Source organism: Rhinolophus sinicus, chromosome 17 (genome assembly GCF_057876585.1).
Source record: "Rhinolophus sinicus isolate RSI-liver-muscle chromosome 17, RSI-T2T, whole genome shotgun sequence".
In the NCBI taxonomy this organism is placed as follows: Eukaryota; Metazoa; Chordata; class Mammalia; order Chiroptera; family Rhinolophidae; genus Rhinolophus; species Rhinolophus sinicus.
The window spans coordinates 18932316-18952821 of record NC_142517.1 but is presented as its reverse complement, the minus strand read 5'-3'; the positions used below and the strand labels follow the sequence as shown (position 1 = coordinate 18952821).

General features: G+C 32.7%; 1 protein-coding gene across 2 annotated transcripts in view; it reads left to right on the top strand.

Moving 5' to 3' along the window:
- NCAM2 (neural cell adhesion molecule 2) overlaps positions 1-20506 on the top strand; it is a 446058-nt gene that overhangs the window by 329192 nt on the left and 96360 nt on the right. For both annotated transcript variants that reach the window (XM_088794499.1, XM_088794500.1), the window contains exon 9: positions 1385-1535. In XM_088794499.1, the coding sequence (XP_088650625.1) occupies positions 1385-1535 (151 nt within the window). The remainder of the gene's footprint in view (positions 1-1384; positions 1536-20506) is intronic.

Here is a 20506-nt window from a genome sequence, read left to right as displayed (position 1 = left end):
TGCCCTTCTGCTTGAAAACCTCATCTTACTGTTTTTTTCTTAGCAATACTTAGGAGTGGAAACATATGTCCCACCTAGAAATCCTGATCTAAGTTGCATAATACATCCCTAAAACAGAATGTTTTTGTTTCTTTGTTTTTGAAGAGCATTTTTCTGATCATAAATAATTACTGAGTGATATGATAATATGAAAATTGCATACCTATACAAAATTAAAAGGCCCAAAAGTAACCATAGTGTGCCCCAATCAACTTCATGCTTGAAAAAGAACTTTAAAACAGTCTTTTGATATTAATTAAAGGAAATAATTAAATGCCAAATTGTAATATACAAAGTGCACACATGTACTAAAATTTAATTGAATTTCAGTCTTATAGAAAATTAAACAACCATTATTTTGTTACATAATAACATACATATTTCAAACTAAATGTATGGCATAAAATATTTTATGAGGCACTAAAACTCAAATATTGAGAATAATTGATCCACTAATTGTAAAGTGCACGATTCAGATAAATTATAAAATGCTGAAAGTTCAATATATTTCCTGATTGTATGATGTAAAATTCAATGAATAAACTATCTCTATTTTAGTATGTGTGCTATAAAGGTATTTAAGTGATTTAAGAAAATAATTATAGGTATGATAATTTTGTTTCACACAAGAATTCTTATTTGAAATATAATCTATAGACTTGAATTATAAGCAATTCCTTGATTTGAGGCAGTATTCATGGAGTAAGTGATTAATCACCTTTCTACTATTTTCATTGACTTCCTAAGAATGAGTTAGATAGTGCTTGCTATGTTTTAATAATTTATCTATGATGCATCTGGTACTAGTTATGCTTATGAACAGTACTTACTACTGTATTTATTCAAAAATGAAAACTATAATTTCTTTTTAAAGTCTTTAATTTTGGTAAATCTTGATACATTCTCCTTACACGGTGCAGTATGAAACTAAAGTGCCTCAGGAATGTAATTTTCATTGGTAAATTTTAGTCAAAATTGAGTAGGCATTGCTGTTGTCTTATGTTTGCAAAGAACATAATTGGAAGCCAAGAAAACCATTCCTGGAAGAACATGCAAGGTTTTTAAGAAGCAATGAGCATACTAAATTAAGAGAGGTTGACAAAACGTATTTAAGTTTTACTACATGTGAGTGCCCCTGTAAGCAAGTGGGTAGGTAAAATGGATAAGCTAGAAATTATAAATCATAAATATAGAAATGCAGTGTTTTTGAAATATATTTGAATGCAGGTAAGAGTGTATAGCATAAATTTCACTTGCTGTGTATAGCATAAATGCCATGGGTTTGGTCATCATTTTACACAAAACAATCATAAAATCTTTCTTTTTCCCGAATCGATGTAAACAGAGCCCAGACGGCCGCATTGAAGTCAAAGGGCAGCATGGACGCTCATCCCTGCGTATCACGGATGTGAAGTTGTCAGACTCAGGGAGATATGACTGTGAAGCTGCAAGTAGAATCGGAGGGCACCAAAAGAGCATGTACCTTGATATTGAATGTAAGTTATTTTCATTTTGTGTGTTTATTAAATCAACTTTTTCTGCTTTGAAAACTATGAATTTTTGCAGGAAGATAAAACAGATATGTGGTTCGTTTCAATATTTTTCCATCTATTTGTCTTTTATTGAATTTGTTAATGTTACAGAGTTCTTGCACTGCCAAACTATGCCTGAGAATTCAAAGAAAAAAATGGTACAATGGGCAGCCTCACCTACCCATTATACCGGGATATTAAAATATTTCAATACATAGCTTTAGTCCTTCAAAGTCAGTTAATGGAGACATCTAGTGGATGCTATGTGACATTTCATAGTGCTGTATAGATTTAATGGTCTTCATATTGCTTATCGTGAAAATTAAGCTTTTATTGGCAATGTTTAACACAGAACACCATATTAACTGAACTATATTATTAGTTATCATTATTAGTCACCAGTATTGGTGAATATCTTCTTAGGGTTCTGTTTATCGTATAATATTAATGGTCCTGTGATCCACATACAGGTAAGCAGTAAGAATTTTCATTATTCAAGTTGTTTTTGTTCAATTATTTTACGTCCTCATAAGATATGATATAGTATTTTAAAAGTAGTTAAATATATAAGCATTTATGTTTTATCAAAATGGTGTTATTATTTGAAAGTGGGGATTATGAAAAGAAGAGTTGTTAAATAATTATACAACGTTTTATAACTGAGATTTGGAAAATGTGAAGGCTAATGTAAATGGAACCTGCACAATCCACCTTAAGTCATTGCATGTGATTTTAGAATAATATGGTATACCTGTCCTTAATAAAGGAAGAAATTTAACATCATTCCCAAGAATTATTCAGGAAATCATCAATGTTGGAGGTTCCCTGATACTTGAAAGGACATAGCTCTTAGAGAGAATGTAAAAGATCCTCTTATTAACATTTCTCTTAGAGAATTTCTAGTACATTATTATTCATAGGATATGGTGGTAACTGCAAAACAAGCCCCATTTTCTTATTGAGAATACATCTATAAAGCAATTTTTTTTCAAGAATAGACACAAATAATCCATATTATTTTACATTTACTAAACATGCTTGCCAAGAAATTAATGGTAAGACCAATTAAACAATTGGGTTTCATCATTGCTCTATAGTTATTTATAAGGATATGATTGGCTTCCAGATATCAAGTGTTTTTCTAGATATTCTGCTATTATTTATTTCTCACAGTGTGTACTTGAAAATATATATGTATTCTGCAGTCATAGAATCTTGTGTTCTATAAATATCAATTAGCTCAAGGTAGGTGATAGTGTTGTTTAAATCTTACATGTCTTTACTGATTTTTTGTGATGTAGCTGTTCTGTCAGAATGAGAGGTGTTAAAATCCTTTATCATAGCTGTGAACTTTTTTCTCTCCCTTTTATCCCATTGGTTTTTGCATCATGTATTTTGCGGCTCAGTGAAGCAATGCACATTTATAACTTGTATGTTGTATTACTTTTCTGTTCCTGCTATAACCATGACCACAGACTTAATTGCTGTAAACGAAAATATCTTTCAATTCTAGAGGTCAGAGGTTCAAATGTTTCTCAATGGGATAAAAATCACGTGTCAGTAGGGCTGTGTTCTTTTGTGGAGGCTGTAGGGGAGATTCTGTTTTCCTGTCTTTTTCAGCTTCTACAATCTGCCCACATTCCTTGGCTCACTGTTCCCTTTCATCTTCAAAGCCAGCAATGGTGGATGGAGTTTCTGTCCCTCACATCACATCACTCTGCTACCTTTCTCACATCTCCTCTTTCTCTGACTCACCGCCATTACATTGGACCCACATTGGATAATCGAGGATAACCTTCTCAATTCAACACCTTTACTTTAAAGACAGCTCTAAAGTCCCTTTGCCATGTAAAGTAACATACTCACAAGTGCAGGAAAGAATGATATATATATATATATATATATATATATATATATATATATATATATATATATTCATGAATTATTTCTTCTATTTTCCCCACTAATCTCTTTGAGCTTAATGTATTTTATCTAATATTAAAATAGGTACTCAAACCATTTACAATTACTGTTTGTGCACCTTTTTTCATTCATTTACTTTCCCTTTGTTGTATTTTTTTTAAATAAAATTTATTGGGGTGACAATTGTTAGTAAAGTTGCATACGTTTCCGGTGTACAATTCTGTAATTTTTATATGAAATTAAAATGTGTCTTTTGAGACAGCATATGATAGAATATTGCTTTATCATCCACTCTGTCAATCTCTACCTTATAATTAGAATGTTTAAATCAGGAGGGATCAATAAATGGGTCAGGTAATAAATATTTTAGATTTTGCCTGGTTTTCTGGGACTCTTTCAAAAACAAACCATTTTAAAGGCTGTTTGCATTCTTTTTCTCTTATAAACAATTAAAAATGTAAAAAACATTCTTAAGTGTAAGCATAAATATAAAAGGTTCTTGGGCTATATTTTGCCAAAGTCATAGTAGGCCAGCCGTTGGTTTAGACTATTAATTTTAATGCAGTTATTGGTACGGTTTCATTTAGGTCTACAATTTTATTTTTCTATTTCTTCACTGTTTTCTCATGTTCTGTTCCCATTATTCTGTCTTTTGAGTTATTTGAAAAATTTAATATTTTAATTTATATATTGACAGTATCTCTTAGGTTTTTGTTTTGTTTTGGTTTGCTTAAGTGATTTTCTAGGGAATATAATATACAAACCTAGCATTTCACAATCTAAATAGAGTTAATATGTTAACACTTTAAATTAAATGTAGAAACCTTGCAACTATATAGCTCCCTTTGTACCTGATTCCATAAATCTTTTTTATTATTGATTGCATATGTAATACATCTATATTCATTGAAATCTAACAGAAAATTATGATAATTTTTCTTTCAAAGTCATAAATATTTTAAGGAACCAAAGAGAAAATAAAATATGTTTACTTACTGATTTGTTTACTACTTATTTTTCTCTTCCTTCATCCCTTATGATTCAGATTTCCTTCTGATGTTATTGTCCTTCAGCCTGAATAATATTTTTTTCCATTTATTATAGAGACTATTTGATTGGGATAGATTCTATTATTTTTTTAAATGTGAAAATGTTTTCCCCCTACTCCATTCTGAACCATTTTTTTCCTGGAAAAAATTCTAGGTTGATATTCTTTAAAGATTGACTTCATTGTCTTCTTGCTTCCGTGGTTTCTGATGAGAAATCCATGACGAGGTGTGGATCCCTTGTATGCCACATGTCATTTTTCTCTAGCTGCTTTCAAGTTATTTTCTTTATCTTTGTGCTTTGATTAGGATGTGTCTAGGTCTGGTTTTCTTTGAGTTTATTATGTTTGTGGTGTATGCTGAGCTTCTTGAATCTCTAAATTTGCATTTGACAATATATTTGAGCAGTTTCTGACCACTGTGTCTTCAAATATTTGTCCTTTCCTAATCTCTTCCTCATGTCCAGGGTCTTACTTACATACATGTCAGAACTTTTGAAATTATCTCAAAGACCTCTGAGACACCATTCCGTTTATGCTTTAAATATAAACACTGTTCATCAAATTAGGTAATTTCTGCTGTTTTTTCAAGTTAACTGATTCTTAACACCATCTTTTTCTTTCTACTAAGCCCATCCAGTGAGTTTTTTATTGAAGATACTATATTTTTTAGTTCTAAATTCCTAATTTTGTTTTATATTTTCAGTTTCTATGCTGACATTTCTTTCATTTTCATTCATTTTATGTATGTTATCCTTTATCTCACGGAACATAGTTGAAATAGCTGCCCTGGAAACTCCATCTGATAGATTCAATATCTGGGCCATCTTGGCATGTGCATATGTTGCTTGTCCTTTCCCATTATAATTGGTTATATTCTCCTGGCTCATTAAATGTCAAGAAATGTTGAATTGTATCCTGGATACTGTAAATATTATGTTGTGCAGACTCTGGGTAATTTGACAACCATCTGGAAAAAGTGTTTTTAAGCAATAAATCACCCTTAAGTTCTTTGTAGCCTCCTGTGAGCGATGATTCAAATCTCAGTTGATTTCTAAAGTTTTTGCTATGCACGTTTGTATCTGTCCTAGATATGCAAAGATCAGGGCTTATGCTGAAATTCCTTTGGTTTCATGTGTAGAATTAAGTCATCTCTTTCTCTGAATCATATCTGAGCTTACCCCAACCCTATTCAACCTGTATTGGCTTCTTTCCAAGGTAACTCTGTACTTATGGACAAATTTTAGCGCCACAGTCACTTTGAAGCTCCTCAATGAGAACCTGCCCCATACACAAAACCATAAGCGATAAAAGAAAAAGTGGGAAACTGGTGTTTATTCTCCTCCACAATCATCCTGACTCTCTAGGCTCTACAGAAGACTTGCAATAAAGAACCGTAGTCATCATTGAAAGTGTAGCCTGCTCTTCTCTTTCAGTTAACTTTGTTGTAAATTAGTCTAATTGTATTATGAAAGGTGAAACTTTTATTTTATATCTATAAAACTACTATTTGTAATAAATCTTATACTTTTCTCATTGGAAGGTTAGTAGAAATTTTGGTTGGATATTGCCACCTAGTAACTATGATTACTACCAAAGATATCTAGTAAGTTTATTTTTTGGTAATTAAAGCCCGTGTAGTTATAAAATAGGATATTTTATTGAGTGACAAATTTCTAATGGTAATAAAATTTTCAGGACCTTACATATAACTCCATGAGGAATTACCATTGTAAATAAATATTTGATGTTGGAAATGGTAAGAATATTTTTATTCTGTATCTTTGAATCAAAACAGTATAGAAACTATGAAAATTACAAAGATATTATTCAATGTCACAAAGAAAAAACATGACAAGAACACACTTGACTGTCTGATTCAATCACCTGCAGTATAATATTGCTAAGAGTGAGTAGAAGAGAATCAAGCCATTTATAATTTTGGTACCACCACATTAACTTAATAGCACTAAGCTTAAGGTATTCAGAAGATTAAGCCCTATTTATTTTTTTGTTCAAAACCTCATTTGTATTTCATCTGATACAGATTCCCTGGCATCCTGCCAGTTTATTTTCAACATTTCAAAGCCATTCCCCTTACTAAGAAGCTCCAATTTATAAAACAAAGGAGATATCAGGCATGTGATATATGGTTTAATGCAATAAGCAGCAATTACGTAGTAGGTTTGATTACAATTAGAATATTGTTAACTCGTGTGACTAGGTATTCATTACATATTACCTATTAACTAGACTTAATTATTTTATGTGATTAATTTAATAGTTACATGGTAACAATGCATGTTAAGAAGTACTGAATTTTTCATTTACATTATTTTTTCATCAAGCTCCCTGCACCTGCTTTATTTCTTGTTAGACATAATGACAATATTGAAATGCATTTTTTATGGTGGTATAAATGTTGTTAATAATTTTCAGAAGCATGTTCAGGATACAGGGATATTAATTAATCTTACAACACGGATTCCTGTTACTTCCATATTTACATGCATTCCTTAGAATTAACAAATCTTTGCTCTATCATATAATTATTTCCTCAAGTTTTCCAGTTTCTCAACATCACAGTGATTCTAGTAGCATGATTGCTGCATTTACAGATGGAGTAAATAAGACCTGCACATGATTTTAACACTTAAATAAAATTATCTCAATAAACACATAGATTAAAAACTCCTTAATCATAGAAGACACACATTTTATATCTGTGATTAAAATCTTGTCTTAGGACACTATCTTTTACCCTCACCTTAATACATTTAAGCTGTTCAAACTTTAAAGAAGATGGCTCATTTGCAGAAATAAATTGGTCTACTGCCGGCAACTAATTAGGTTTTATATCCAATATGATACTTTCAAGGACAGCAGCTGAGCGAAATACAAAGTTTACCTCTCTATCCAGAATATAAGAAGAACAGAATATTAAAAGAGAAAGGTGAAATATGTCTTACTGTTCAGCTGTATTTTTAAAACCACAACTTTACATGAGCCCCTGTGAAAATTGGGAACATTGCATTCCTCACGTGCACAGGTACAATCAATTATTCTAGTTTTATCACATTTCTGTCTAAATCTGACAGATATCTTTTGATTCATAGGAATCATTGTTAAAACGAACTTCAGAAATTATGATGATGAAAAGTGTTTAAGGACTATTAGGAAATATCCATTCCTTGAGAGGATAAAACAAATAAACACATATAAAACACGGGGGGATGGTGGATGGGGGGAGGGGGGTTCACACAGTGTGAGGGATGTAAATGATAAACGTCTAAGTTTTGCTTTGTCTTGTGCACCTGAAACTAATAAAAAAAAACAAACAAAAAAAAAAACTGACAGAAAAAAACACGAAAAAAAACAACACTTAAATATGGTCATTTTGTGTAATTACTGGATTCATCACTGTCTCTTAACACCTATTTAACCTAATTGTCCAGAAATATCAACCCCCACTTCCAATGTACCACAGCTTTTTCCCTTTCTCTGGAATGAGGACTCTGCCCCAGGGATCCAGGTTCTCACTAGCACATCAACTGTGTCAGTTCCTGCTGCTAATAATGAAATGTCATAGACTGGGGGTCTTAACACAGGCACTTACTGCTCACTGTTCTGGAGGTGAGAAGTCCAAGGTCAGGGTGGCAGCATGGTCAGGTTCTTGGTGAGGGTCTTGCTGGTTATGTCCTCACATGTCCTTTTCTTGGTTCATGCACACAGAAAGGGAGAAGCCTCTTGTTTCTTCCTTTCTTTGAGAGCATTAATTCCATCATGGGGGCTCTAAACTTACAATTTCATCTAAGACTAATGATCTCTCAAACCCTAACCTCCAAATATCATCACACTGAGGATTGGGGCTTCAACATATGAATCGGGGGAAGTGGGGCTCAAACATTCAGTCCACCTCACAGATGGAACCAGGATAGAATTTCACGGGGTGAGGCTGCCCACTGAAATCACGCCTGCGATCACGTCTTACCAAGCCTTCACTGACTTCACTGAGTTTTGTCATCTTGTAGATCCTGAAAGATACACTGTGACCCAATGGTTGACCTTACTTCCCCTAAGTCTGTTCTGCCTGCTATAACAAAGTACTATAGACTGGGTAGCATACAAACAACAGGATTTTATTTCTCACAGTTCTCGATGCTGGAAGTCAGGGAGTCAGCCCGGTCAGGTTCCAGTGAGAGCCTTTTTGGGTTACAGACTGCCATCTTCTGCTTCTGTCCTCATATGATGGAGAGTAGAACAGAGGAACAAAGCTCTCTCCTGACTCTTCTAAGGGCACTGATCCCATTCCTGAGAGCTCCACTTTGTGACCTCATATAATCCTAGTCACTTCCCAAAAGCCACATCTCCTAATATCAGCACATTGGGAAGTAGGGCTGCAACATATGAATTAGGCTGGGGGTGGGAGGGCACAAACATTCAGTCCTAGCAGTGATGCTCCAACTTCCTCCTCCTCCCTAACATATGGTACCAGTAGATTTACCTTGTTGGATTTACTACATTACACGTTAATCCAGAACAATATGGCCACCAAAAGTTAAGGTACTTAATGCTTGAAAAAGACCAGTCCAACAACTTGAATCCAATCAGCCAGAACTATGTGGCCCATACATTATTAAATCTTCTGAATCATATTATCTAATCTCAGTGGAACAGAAGCAAGGACAGTTTTTTTCCTAATATTGTCTATGTATTGTTTATAGCTATCCACTGACTTAAGCTAGCTCATAGTTTGTGATGATTTAAACTAGATAGCAGCTTTTTAATATATTTGGCTTTACTCAAATAATATTAAAAATCATCATATTTGCAACTATCTTTAGATTTTAATGAATCTTCTGGATCTAATCCAGGGATATTTGTCAAGTTATTTAAATTGTCCAAGCTTCAAATTCCTCATTTGTAAAGAGGACGAGATGGATCTAAACCCATGATTTCAGTTAGTATGTAACCCATGATGTAAGTTAGTATCTTAATTACATTTTCTTATTCATCAATATTTATTAGGCATATACTACTCACCAAGTACTCTTCCAGGAATTGAGTATATACAATTGAATAAAACAAGCAGTAACACTTGACTTTATGGACCTTACATTCTAGCAAGGAAAGTCAATAATGAACAAAACAAAATACGGTTGCAAAATACATATAATACGGGAAACAGTGAAAATGGGAAAGGAGAAAACAATAAAGCAATGCAGATACATTATCAGCTAATGATATAATAATTGTGCATAATAAACACCCCCAAATTTCATGGCATACAAAAATAATTCTCATGTTCAACTGTAATTGGCTGATCCAGGCTGACTCAATAGGGAGCTCTAATTCAAGCAGCAGTGTTTATTTAACTCCATGCTATGATCCAGCAACACCTGTAACCAGGCTAGAGAGTTGGCAACTATAGGAAGGAAGCCATCTCATGGTGATGGCAGGAGCACCAGGGAACAAGCCCAATGAGCAAATTTCAAATGTCTGCTCATGTCACTTCCAAAAGAGTTACGTGGTTAAGCCTAATGCCAATCCAGCAGGGTAATGTACTCCTATCAGGAGAGTTTTGAAGCAAATGTTTGCTGAATAACATAAGCCATATAGACATATATGCCTGTGAGTAAAATTTCATAGAGTGAATTTTAAAATAATATTCAGGTTTGAAAATATGTATATTTACGTTTTTCTTTAATTTGTTTCTGACTTACTTGTATCATCATCACACATTGAAAAATAAAAACCAACATAATTTTCAATAAGCTCTGGTAAGGAGAAAGAATTAAATGGTATTTTTGTATCTTCAATTTTAAGAACTTTCATAATAATTACTGTTTAATAATATTTCTTGTATAACACTAGAGATAGTGTATTAGTGCTTTTCAATGATGCAAAAAGACTGAAGGGACATACAAATACAACAATATATCTAGGAAGCTGGAATCTACTTATGGGACAGCTTACAAAGTATCATAAATTAACATAATTCAACCCACGTATAAATAAATATGTCATACTTACAAATGAGCAATGATAGAAAAAAAATCCTCTAATAAATGTAATATCATCACAATGATTTAAAGAAGTGGAACCTAAGAATCAGATAATATTGATTCTGCATCTATTGAATTTTAAAACCAATGTGACTCATTTGACTTACATATTCATCCACATAGATTCCTTTATTTCCTATTTATAAAGTCGTTCGGAGTTAAATGTCCTCTACTCCAGTATAGTTGACAAAAAAAAAACCAAAAAACTATTTCTGCTTCTGTGATGAAGACAAAGGCTTCATAAAAACAATTTACCTCTTTAAACAATTTTTTTAGCACTGTTAGGATCTCAAAATGTTTCATATATAGCAGGATTTCAAATATTAACTTGTTAGGTACAGATAACTCAGTGATTTTTTCTTTTAAGGAAATCTTTGATTTTTCTTGCACCTTCTAAAAATTCTTCTTAAATTATAAGAGGTAATATCAACGTAGTCAGCCCAACTGTAAAAGATATCCTATTTTTGATACTTTTGTTTTTTGTGTGATTTTTCTCAAACTTCATAATATGATTAATTTTTGTTGCCAATACTTTTAAATCAGCAATGCTGAAACAATTGATTTAAACTTTTTTTTGCCCTGAGCTACATTTCTCATTATGATTCCTTATTTTAATTATTTTTGAGATATTTATTTCATATCTTTATCAAATAATGAGAATTAAATATGTAAAGTGTTTAGATTATAGCCTACTAAACTAAGAGAAAAATTTTATTTGAGTATATGCATATATGTTTGAAAATTTTATTTAAGCATTTTTGGTTTTGCACAATGCAATGTTCTTTCCGAGAACGAATAGAAACTTTTCCATTATAATATAATATCAGACACAAACCTAAATATTTCTAACATCTCTTTTTCTGAAATGAAAAAAAAACAGAACAAAGAACATATTAGTGATTTTCCAGAAGCTGTCTGGAAAACCACAAAGATATTTTTGCATGTAATAGATACTCTAAAATCTTGATTTTCATTTCTTCCTAAATCTAGAGCTTTATTTTGGAAAAGCAAAATGAAAAGCACTTGTACAGATATGTTCATGTGGCTGAAGTAGAATTGTAGGTGTTTTTCATTCAGACTCTGGTTTACAATGTGTCCTTTCTTCTATATACTTTTACTTTAATTTCTCTGATTTAAAAAAAATAATAATAATATTATGACAAAATAATTTGTAAGAGAAATATTGTACATAACAGTATACTACCACCTGCTTTATATTTATTGCCAAATTCATTCATCAAACTCATGTTTATTAATGCTTAAAACATGCTAGGCAGTATGATAATCTGGGGAAACAAAAACAAAGAGTACATGTTTTTATCCCCCCATAAAAATTATACTTAAAAGGGGATAACCATGTCAATAAACTATTCTTTTCAGAAAAGGTTATACATTTTTTTGTTTTGGGTTACTATGATTCAATACTCAGCAAATGTATCACACGCGATTCAGTTACAATCATAACTGGAATGGCTCAAATTATTTTGCTCTATTCAGTAAAAGTAATTAAATTTTGATGAGAGTTTATCACCTTTTTAAATAAAAAAAAATGTTCTACTTGAGTGCATATTAAAAATAAACCTAAAAATAGTTAAGCAGAAAGAAATTGGGATCTAAGTTCAATTAAATAGCATGGTTATTTAAAAGTTGTAAATATTGACAATCTGTTACCAATTTTTACTCAAGAGACATAAAGGGAAGTAGAAAATGGCTACATAGTTCCCTACATTTCAGCCTTCCAATTAAGAGGTGATAAATATAAAGGTAAAATATAATAATATCTAATGTATGTAATTGTGCTTAAATTTAACCACAGGTCATAAGTACCATGTTAGCTACTATCATCGTCATTATTATTTCTAACGTTGTTATTGTTATTATGCAGGCAATAATAAGTAAGAGTTTTTATTGTTTGTTTTCTGTTGCTGTGATATAGATATTCCATTATGCATATAACAAACAACATTCTAGAATGCACAACTGCTCACGTTAAGGTGTAATAGTGGAAATATTTTAGTTTCCTTTAGATTTTTAAGTCATCAAGGTGTGATGGACCTGAGAAGTTTAAGAAATGAATTAAATTTGTGAAGCTATTTTTTTCATTGGTAAAATTAACAACCTGGACATCAAATTAAATCACTGGATAAAAAATTGCATTTTACTTCATAGTTTTCAACTTTGATAGTAATGACACACTTGAAAGTTGTGACATCAATAAGCAAAAATTTCCTAAATTACACAATATGCTACTGGTAAATTCTGAGCAAAATAGCATTTCTGTTGTTTATAAGACAACTTTTAACACTACTGTATCTCTATGACAAATTGTTCTCCTTTTGCCAACTTGGAAATGTTTATAAAAATATTCACTTAAGCCTTGTTTCCTAGATGTATATGTGAAATTATGTCCGATGATGATAATACAGTTTTAAAATACTGTAGCTGTTCTATGGAAAATTCAATATATAAAGCAACCATAGAGGACAAAATAGCAACAGGTAATAAAATACTTTTATTAGTATTTTATGTATGATTTAAGGAAGAGAGATATTAGGACAAGAAAAAGAAGAATAACAGTAGGAAGAAGAATAATTCGCCTTATGATCAAACTTGTCTTATGATTAGTGATACTTATGTCACTCATAACAGTCAAATTAGGTGTATGGTAAGAAGTCACATATAGGCAGATTTTAAAAGAAATGATGCTTATGAATTTAGGATCATAAACTATGCTGAGATTTATGCATAACTGAGTTCAACTTTAGCAGAAAATGCACATCCAGTGCTATGGTTCAATTGGCAATAAACACATCTAATTTAGTATTCCAGGTAACCATTCGAATTCCCATGCCACATGGACTGAATCTAGTTAATTGCCGTAGCTGATTCTGCATATGAGTGAACATACAGTAGAACTGTATCTATGAAATTATTAATTGAGTTATCTTCCAAATGTGCCAAAGGATATATTAGCTTTTATTCCCTTGGTAGTTTCCTTCAGCATAAATCAAATTAGAAAATTCAATGACTAAAAAAAAAAGTGTCAAGATGTTTTAGATACTATAAAACTATGTGCAGTTAATTCTTAGTTAATTTAAGGGGCTGGCTTCTTCACAAACTAAGCAATAGGAGTCTATGAAAGAAAATGTATTACTATAGAATTAACACCAGATTAAAGTCCTATCATTTTAGTAAAGCCAAATATATGTCTGTATACTTTTCCTCCACGGTTCAATGGAATGATAAGAACTAGAATACATACTTATCCTGGGTTTTCATCATGAATGAAATTTACTGTTATTTACTGAGTATCTACTGAGTTTCAAATATAAATTCAGGTGCTGTAGGAAACAGTGAGGCATGCAACATTGTCCTTATTCTCAGAATTTATGTTTCAATTAGGGAAATGAAACACACACAACCACATTAAGACGAAACATATCTAAAAGTGATTAGATAAATGAGACAGCTAGGCAAGGGGCTGAAAGTAGGAAAGGGTTAGGGATGGATGCAGTTTAAGGGACAGAGTTAACCCAAATGGAGACAGGGTCAGAGAAGAGGCCTAGGCCAGCTAATGTAGAACTTTATAAATTATCATGAAAGTTTTTGATTTAAGAAATGTGAAAAGAATCTTTTAGAAAGATTTAAGCAGGATAGTAACACTGTATTAAAATAGAAACTGGTAGGCCAGGAGGCCAGTAAGCCAGTAAGGACAGAGCTTCTAAAGTTGACGGCATAAAGTATGTGACCTTGAACAGGGATGTAATAATGACAACGGAGAGAAGTGAACGATATTTTCATGTATTGTGATTTATTGGTGGGAAATGAATGCCAAAGCTTTTAAAATAGTACAGTGTATTACACATTAAAATCATTTTGCTGTTATTTGTGGTTCTTAAAATCCAATATTAAAAATATATATATTTAAAATTTTATGCCATACAGTATGATCACTTCAAGATAGGACAGTATTTCATGGTAATATATAAATTACTTGGAGAGTGGGCAAGGCAGATTTCAATAATCTCAATACAGTTTTACAAGGGCAATATATATATATATATATATATATATATATATATATATATATATATATATATATATTATGCTATCAATATAATTATAAACGACTTAAATTGATTTTTCAGTGTTTGTAAATCTTACACTAATATCACTTTTCAATTTGATTCTAAAAATGCATAATATATAGTCAATGTGAATATTGATTCTATTACTTATGAACCTGTGGACATTCAGGTGATATGTTTCAGTTCCTAAAACCTGTTTGGTTTTTAGTTACCAGTATCACCCTGCTAATGGGCAGGCAGAATTCAGGGAATCCAGGCCAGCACACTGCAGGAAGACTTTACTCACAGGTACCAACCACAAATAAACCGTGTTCAGGAGAGAGAGGGAGAGAGAGGGAGGGAGGGAGAGAGAGAGAGAGAGAGAGAGAGAGAGAGAGAGAGAGAGAGAGAGAGAGAGAGAGAGAGAGAGCCTGAGAGGAAATGGCAGGAGAAACTCAAAAGCTTGTATTAAGAAAAGTAATCAAGTTAGGAAGTCTTGTTCAGTGATAGAAATGCAGTGATGAATGCCGGCTGTGTGTTCAGCTGTAAGTTCAGCTGTAAACAATAAGGAAAAAATAAAAAATAAATAAAACTAAAATTAATGAAAACAAAAAGGATATTTATCAAAATAGTAGTAATTGGCACCAAGTCCGAAGGCACTCTTAAAAGTTTCTCTGTCTCCTGGTATGCCTGGAAGATGATTTTCCTGATCCCAACTTTGAGAAACAGACAAGTTCAGATCCTGGCACCCTTTGCTATTTTTCTTGTGCTGGCAATTTTATATCAGAGATCCAGTCAAGGTCATGGATATAAGACTGTTGAAATGCCGTAGCTCAGCCTTCTGCCTATCCAGCTGCCATTTAATAAAATCTAAATATTTTTTTCTCTTGAGATCTTCCCATTGTGATAATAGCTAAGGGAACATAGTTCCTTTATTTTTAAAGTCTTTATTCATTTTACATCCAGTTTTACATTTTCACCCTTTTCCAGTCTATACAGTTTTATATGTATTTTTATTAATAATCATATAATCATTAAGTAGAAGACATGGTGGCCTAGAGATAATCTGCTTCCCAATATTTTCACCTCCAACAAACTCTTATTTTTTCTCAAACATTCTGCAGTTGTAGGGATATTAACTTATTTAAATGATATTTATTACAGAGGAACCATCTTCATTATATACGAGTATATATGTAAGTACCTGTGTATTTATAGTAAACTACTAACCAGAGGCACTTATAAACATGAAATAATTAGCATTACCCCAAGGGGTTTATATAATTTTAACCAAAAGCAAATGTCACCTTTTAAATGGCTCAATACCTCTTTATATATGGTAAATGTCATAGTCCCCTCCATTTATGTGTGTGTGTGTGTGTACACACACACACACACACACATGCTTTATTGTGTTCTTATCCTTGTTCTTGATTTCCTCCCTCTTTCTCCTTTTCCTTCTCACCCTCCCTCTCCCTCTTCTTCTCCCTCTTTCTCCCCCTCCAATTTTAGATCTTTTCTCCTATGTAAAATTAATTTTCCTGAGTTTTTATCTAAGCACTATTTATTCAAAGATGTGTTACTAAACATGGCTCTAGCCATAAAATCCTTATGGTGGAAAATGACCAGCCTGCCCTAGAATATACATATATTTTTCTTACATCTTAGCTACTACTCATACATCAGCATAGGAATAGAGAAGGTGATGATGATTCTATTTATTTCATTTCATTGGCATCACTTTGAAAAAAGTGAGAATGCAATGTGCACTCCTTTTCACCAAAATTCTTCTAAACTCTATCACATATTTCCTTTATTGCTTAAATACAGTATACAGGACATAATAAAGTACTTCCTTGATTACTTGGTATAATCACTTCAAACATTAATTCCTATGTGGAATAACACTGTTAATGACCTATAGGAACAACTCTCTGAGAACATTCTTACAGTTGTTAATAGAATAACTGGCATAGCAGTGAGGTTTCGTGGGATGAATATAAAGAGCCAAATAATGGTGATCTTGGCTCTGCCACCACCTTCCCAAATGTCCCAGATGACGTTTCTTGTATGTAGAATGAAGATTTGTAGATGACTCCCATGTTTCTTTCCAGATGTTACATGCTATGAGATCTGTCCAGTTCTGCAGAACTTAAAGTGACTATGTGCACAAAAATGTCGCAAGTTTAACTTTGTTAATAGGTAAATGCTGAAAATACAAAGATCGCTTCTTCATGCAATGAGAACTTGGTGAATTTACTAGTAGATATAAGTCTCCCATTCTTCCCCGTCTGAAAGTCTGGTTGAGTAAAATTCTTGTGTGATTGATGAAAAAAAAAAGTAATTCTAACTCTAACACTTCAAATATACGTATTACAAAAAATAATCCAATAGTTTTATAGTAGCTGCCATATTTGCTTCAGATCTGCCTTTCTCATTCCCTCTTAGAGGGTAAACACAATCAAGTTTTCCTTTTAATTACCTTTTTTGAGTATACCCTTTCTTTTGTCAGAGAGAAATTATTCAGACACCTGTTTAAAAAGGGAACAAAGACTTTATTCCAGTCTATTGCAATATGTGTCAAGGCTGTTGCCATAGGAGAGAAAGATCAAACTCAACTCAACATGCAAGGAAAAGTGGGGATTGAGCAGAGTGACAAGAGACAGTGGATGGAAAATTTCTGGTGGCCAAGACATGGAAACAACCAAAGTGTCCTTCAGTAGATGATTGGATACAAAAGATATGGTATATATACACAAAGGAACACTATGTTGCCATAAGAAAAGATGAAATAGTGCCATTTGCAACAACATGGATGGATCTTGAGATTGTTATGCTAAGCAAAATAAGTCAGACAGAAAAAGTCAAGAACCACATGATTTCACTGACATATGGAATATAAAACAGAAAGAAACAAAGGAACAATACAAAGAAACAAAAACGCATAGACGCAGACAATAGTTTAGTGGTTACCAGAGGGAAGGGCGGAGGCGTGTGGTGGATGAGGGTAAAAGGGATCAAATACATGGTGATGGAAGGAGAACTGACTCTGGGTGGTGAGCACACAATGTGATATATAGATGATGTAATACAGAATTGTATGCTTGAAATCTATGTAACTTTACTAATAATTATCACCCCAATAAACAAAGGAAAAAAGAAAGAAAAAGAAAATTTCTAAGAGGAACTTGATTTAATTTCAAGGACAGTGTGATTCTTGCTAAACTGGCCTAATAGATTCTTGCGAAAAACAGGCCACGGATATGGATATTAAGGGTGGGTGAAAAGGGACTTGATCAGTTACCAACAGTAATCAGATATCAAGAATGGAAGGACTCTCACTAAACTGACTTAGGTAGGATTCTTTACTAAAGGCAGACCAAGGACAGTGTGTAGTCAAAAAAAGCCTTATAGAACTCTGACTGAAGTTTTGTCAAGAGGGTGTCTTTTTCCACTTTCCTTGCTTCTCATTGTTACCACTTTCTGAAGGATATCTCTACCTTCCCATTGTATGGATTATGTATTTCTATCTTGTCACAACTCAGGTTTCTCTGATTTTTCTTCTCTACTCAGATAAAAATATGTTCTTCTAATAGTTACTTCTGTTCATTGTAATTTATACTTTAATTGAATTTAGGGGGCATAGAATGCCTTAAGAGATGTTTCCTTAGCTTTATAGTCTGTTAATTAATTTACCACATGCATAAAATAAAGGCACACAACCTAGGCAAAGAAAGCAACGTCAAGGTGAAAATTTGCCCATGCCTATATTGTTGGTTTTTATATACACTATATTTTTGGTTCATATATAGATAGATAGATAGATAGATAGATAGATAGATAGATAGATAGATAGATAGATAGATCTATCTATAAATAGATAGGTATAGCTAGATATAGATATATTAGATAATGTATATTAGATATATTAGGTAATATATATATATATATATATATATATATATATATATATATAAATTGTGCTCTTTCCACAGTTCTGCTTATGCCATATTTTTTTCTTCCTTCAACCCTGCTAAAAAAAAAGAAAAAGAAAGCTGACAAAGTTGTTTCCTCTGCACAACATTTGAAGCCTTTTGTGATGTGAAAGGTCTACATTTCTAGAAAAGCCTAATTTTGTGAACATTTTTGATTCGTCGATATGAAATATGGCTGCATTATTTTTTAGCCTGAAGTCATCACCTGTTGTCTTTCTCTGAGTACACATCCTTCTTTAAATGGTGGCTCAACACCAATTGTTCGATGTCATGACATGCCAGCCTTGTGGCAGTTAATATTGCTGTGTTGATACTGTTTTGATATTTGTAAAACATGTAAGGTACAGGAATCTAGTTTCTGTTTTATTGTACATGGGAGTTGCCAGTATTTCTTTGCCTCACGCCAGAAATACATTTCTTAATGTGGCTTTCAGTATAGCATGTATAGCCTGTAGCACATCGGCACTCAACATCAGTAATTTTGAATTAAATTCCCACTGAGATTATCTGGCAAACAATTAGTGGCAATTGCTTGCTTTTATTAAAAAAAAATATTGCCCTAAATTTATGGGTAAATTTTAGTAATACAATACACATACACACAGATGCCATATTGTGTACAGAGTAGACTGTGAGTCAGCTGTTAATAGTTCTATTAGCATGCATGATTTTCATATTTGATTATATGCAAATAAATTATTCATAAGCCTCTCCCTAAAATATTACCATGCTAAAGAGATTATATTTCATGTATATTAAACATTAAAAAAACATTTTGTAGCTAGAGATAAATATAGATATAAGATTAGCTATGTACTCTGAACATCAGGAAGTTTGGCTTCTCTTACTGCTCTCCCCCTAATTAGTCAGACACTCAGATTTTTCAATGCCTTGAAAGAGTTCTGTGCTTGTTTGTTTTTTCTTTTCTCCTTGAAAATATCTTCTGTTCAGTTTGACTGAACTGTTTAATTGAAAGTTAATTCCCTATTTAATTTCCAGTAAATTCATTGTAGTTTTTGAGAACCAAATAAGCATCTTACACTGTGTAAGCCATCAGGAATATAATTGTGATTATGACACAGCTTAATCCATAAGATTCAGATGGTTTGGGTGGAGAAACAATCAAATAGATACTTCCAATTCCTATAACTATGCTAAGAAAGAACATAGAATGTGTGGGAGCACAAAGTAGGAACATCACCCGCAAGTGACAGCTGTGGAAAGACTGCGTTTGGAAAGCACGGAGCTCTGCTTTGAAAGCAGCCAGGTGAAGACAAGGGCAGGCGCATTGCACGCTGAGGGAAAACCATAGGCAGATATGTCTGTGGAATATTTAGCCCACCTAAGTGCCAAGATGCATCACTATTGATTTAGCCAGTCCTCTTTTCTGGACATTAAGTTTGTTTCAGCTTTTGTTATTAAAATAACAATGCATTTAAAGTCCTATATATAAATCTTTCATAATATTTCAACTTATTCTCTTTGGAGGGATACCTAGGACTAACTTTCGGAATTGAAATTTTAAAGCTTTTTAAGGCTCTTTATCCTCCTGAGGAATTGTTTCAATTATATTCCCCTCGTTAATGTATGATAGGGTCCACATCACCAAAATGTTGCTAGCACTGAAAATTATAATTTTGTTTCTAGGTGGAATGGCAATAGAATGGACCCTGGTTAAAATCACCCTACACTCACATTCCAGACCTAAAACCTAGTACTAGAGTAAGCATGACAGCTCTTGTTCCATATCCCTTATTGCATAAAACAGGATAACACCTTCCTTACAAGGTTATTAAAAGACCAAATAGAATAAAATGTGTAAACTTATTATCATATAGAA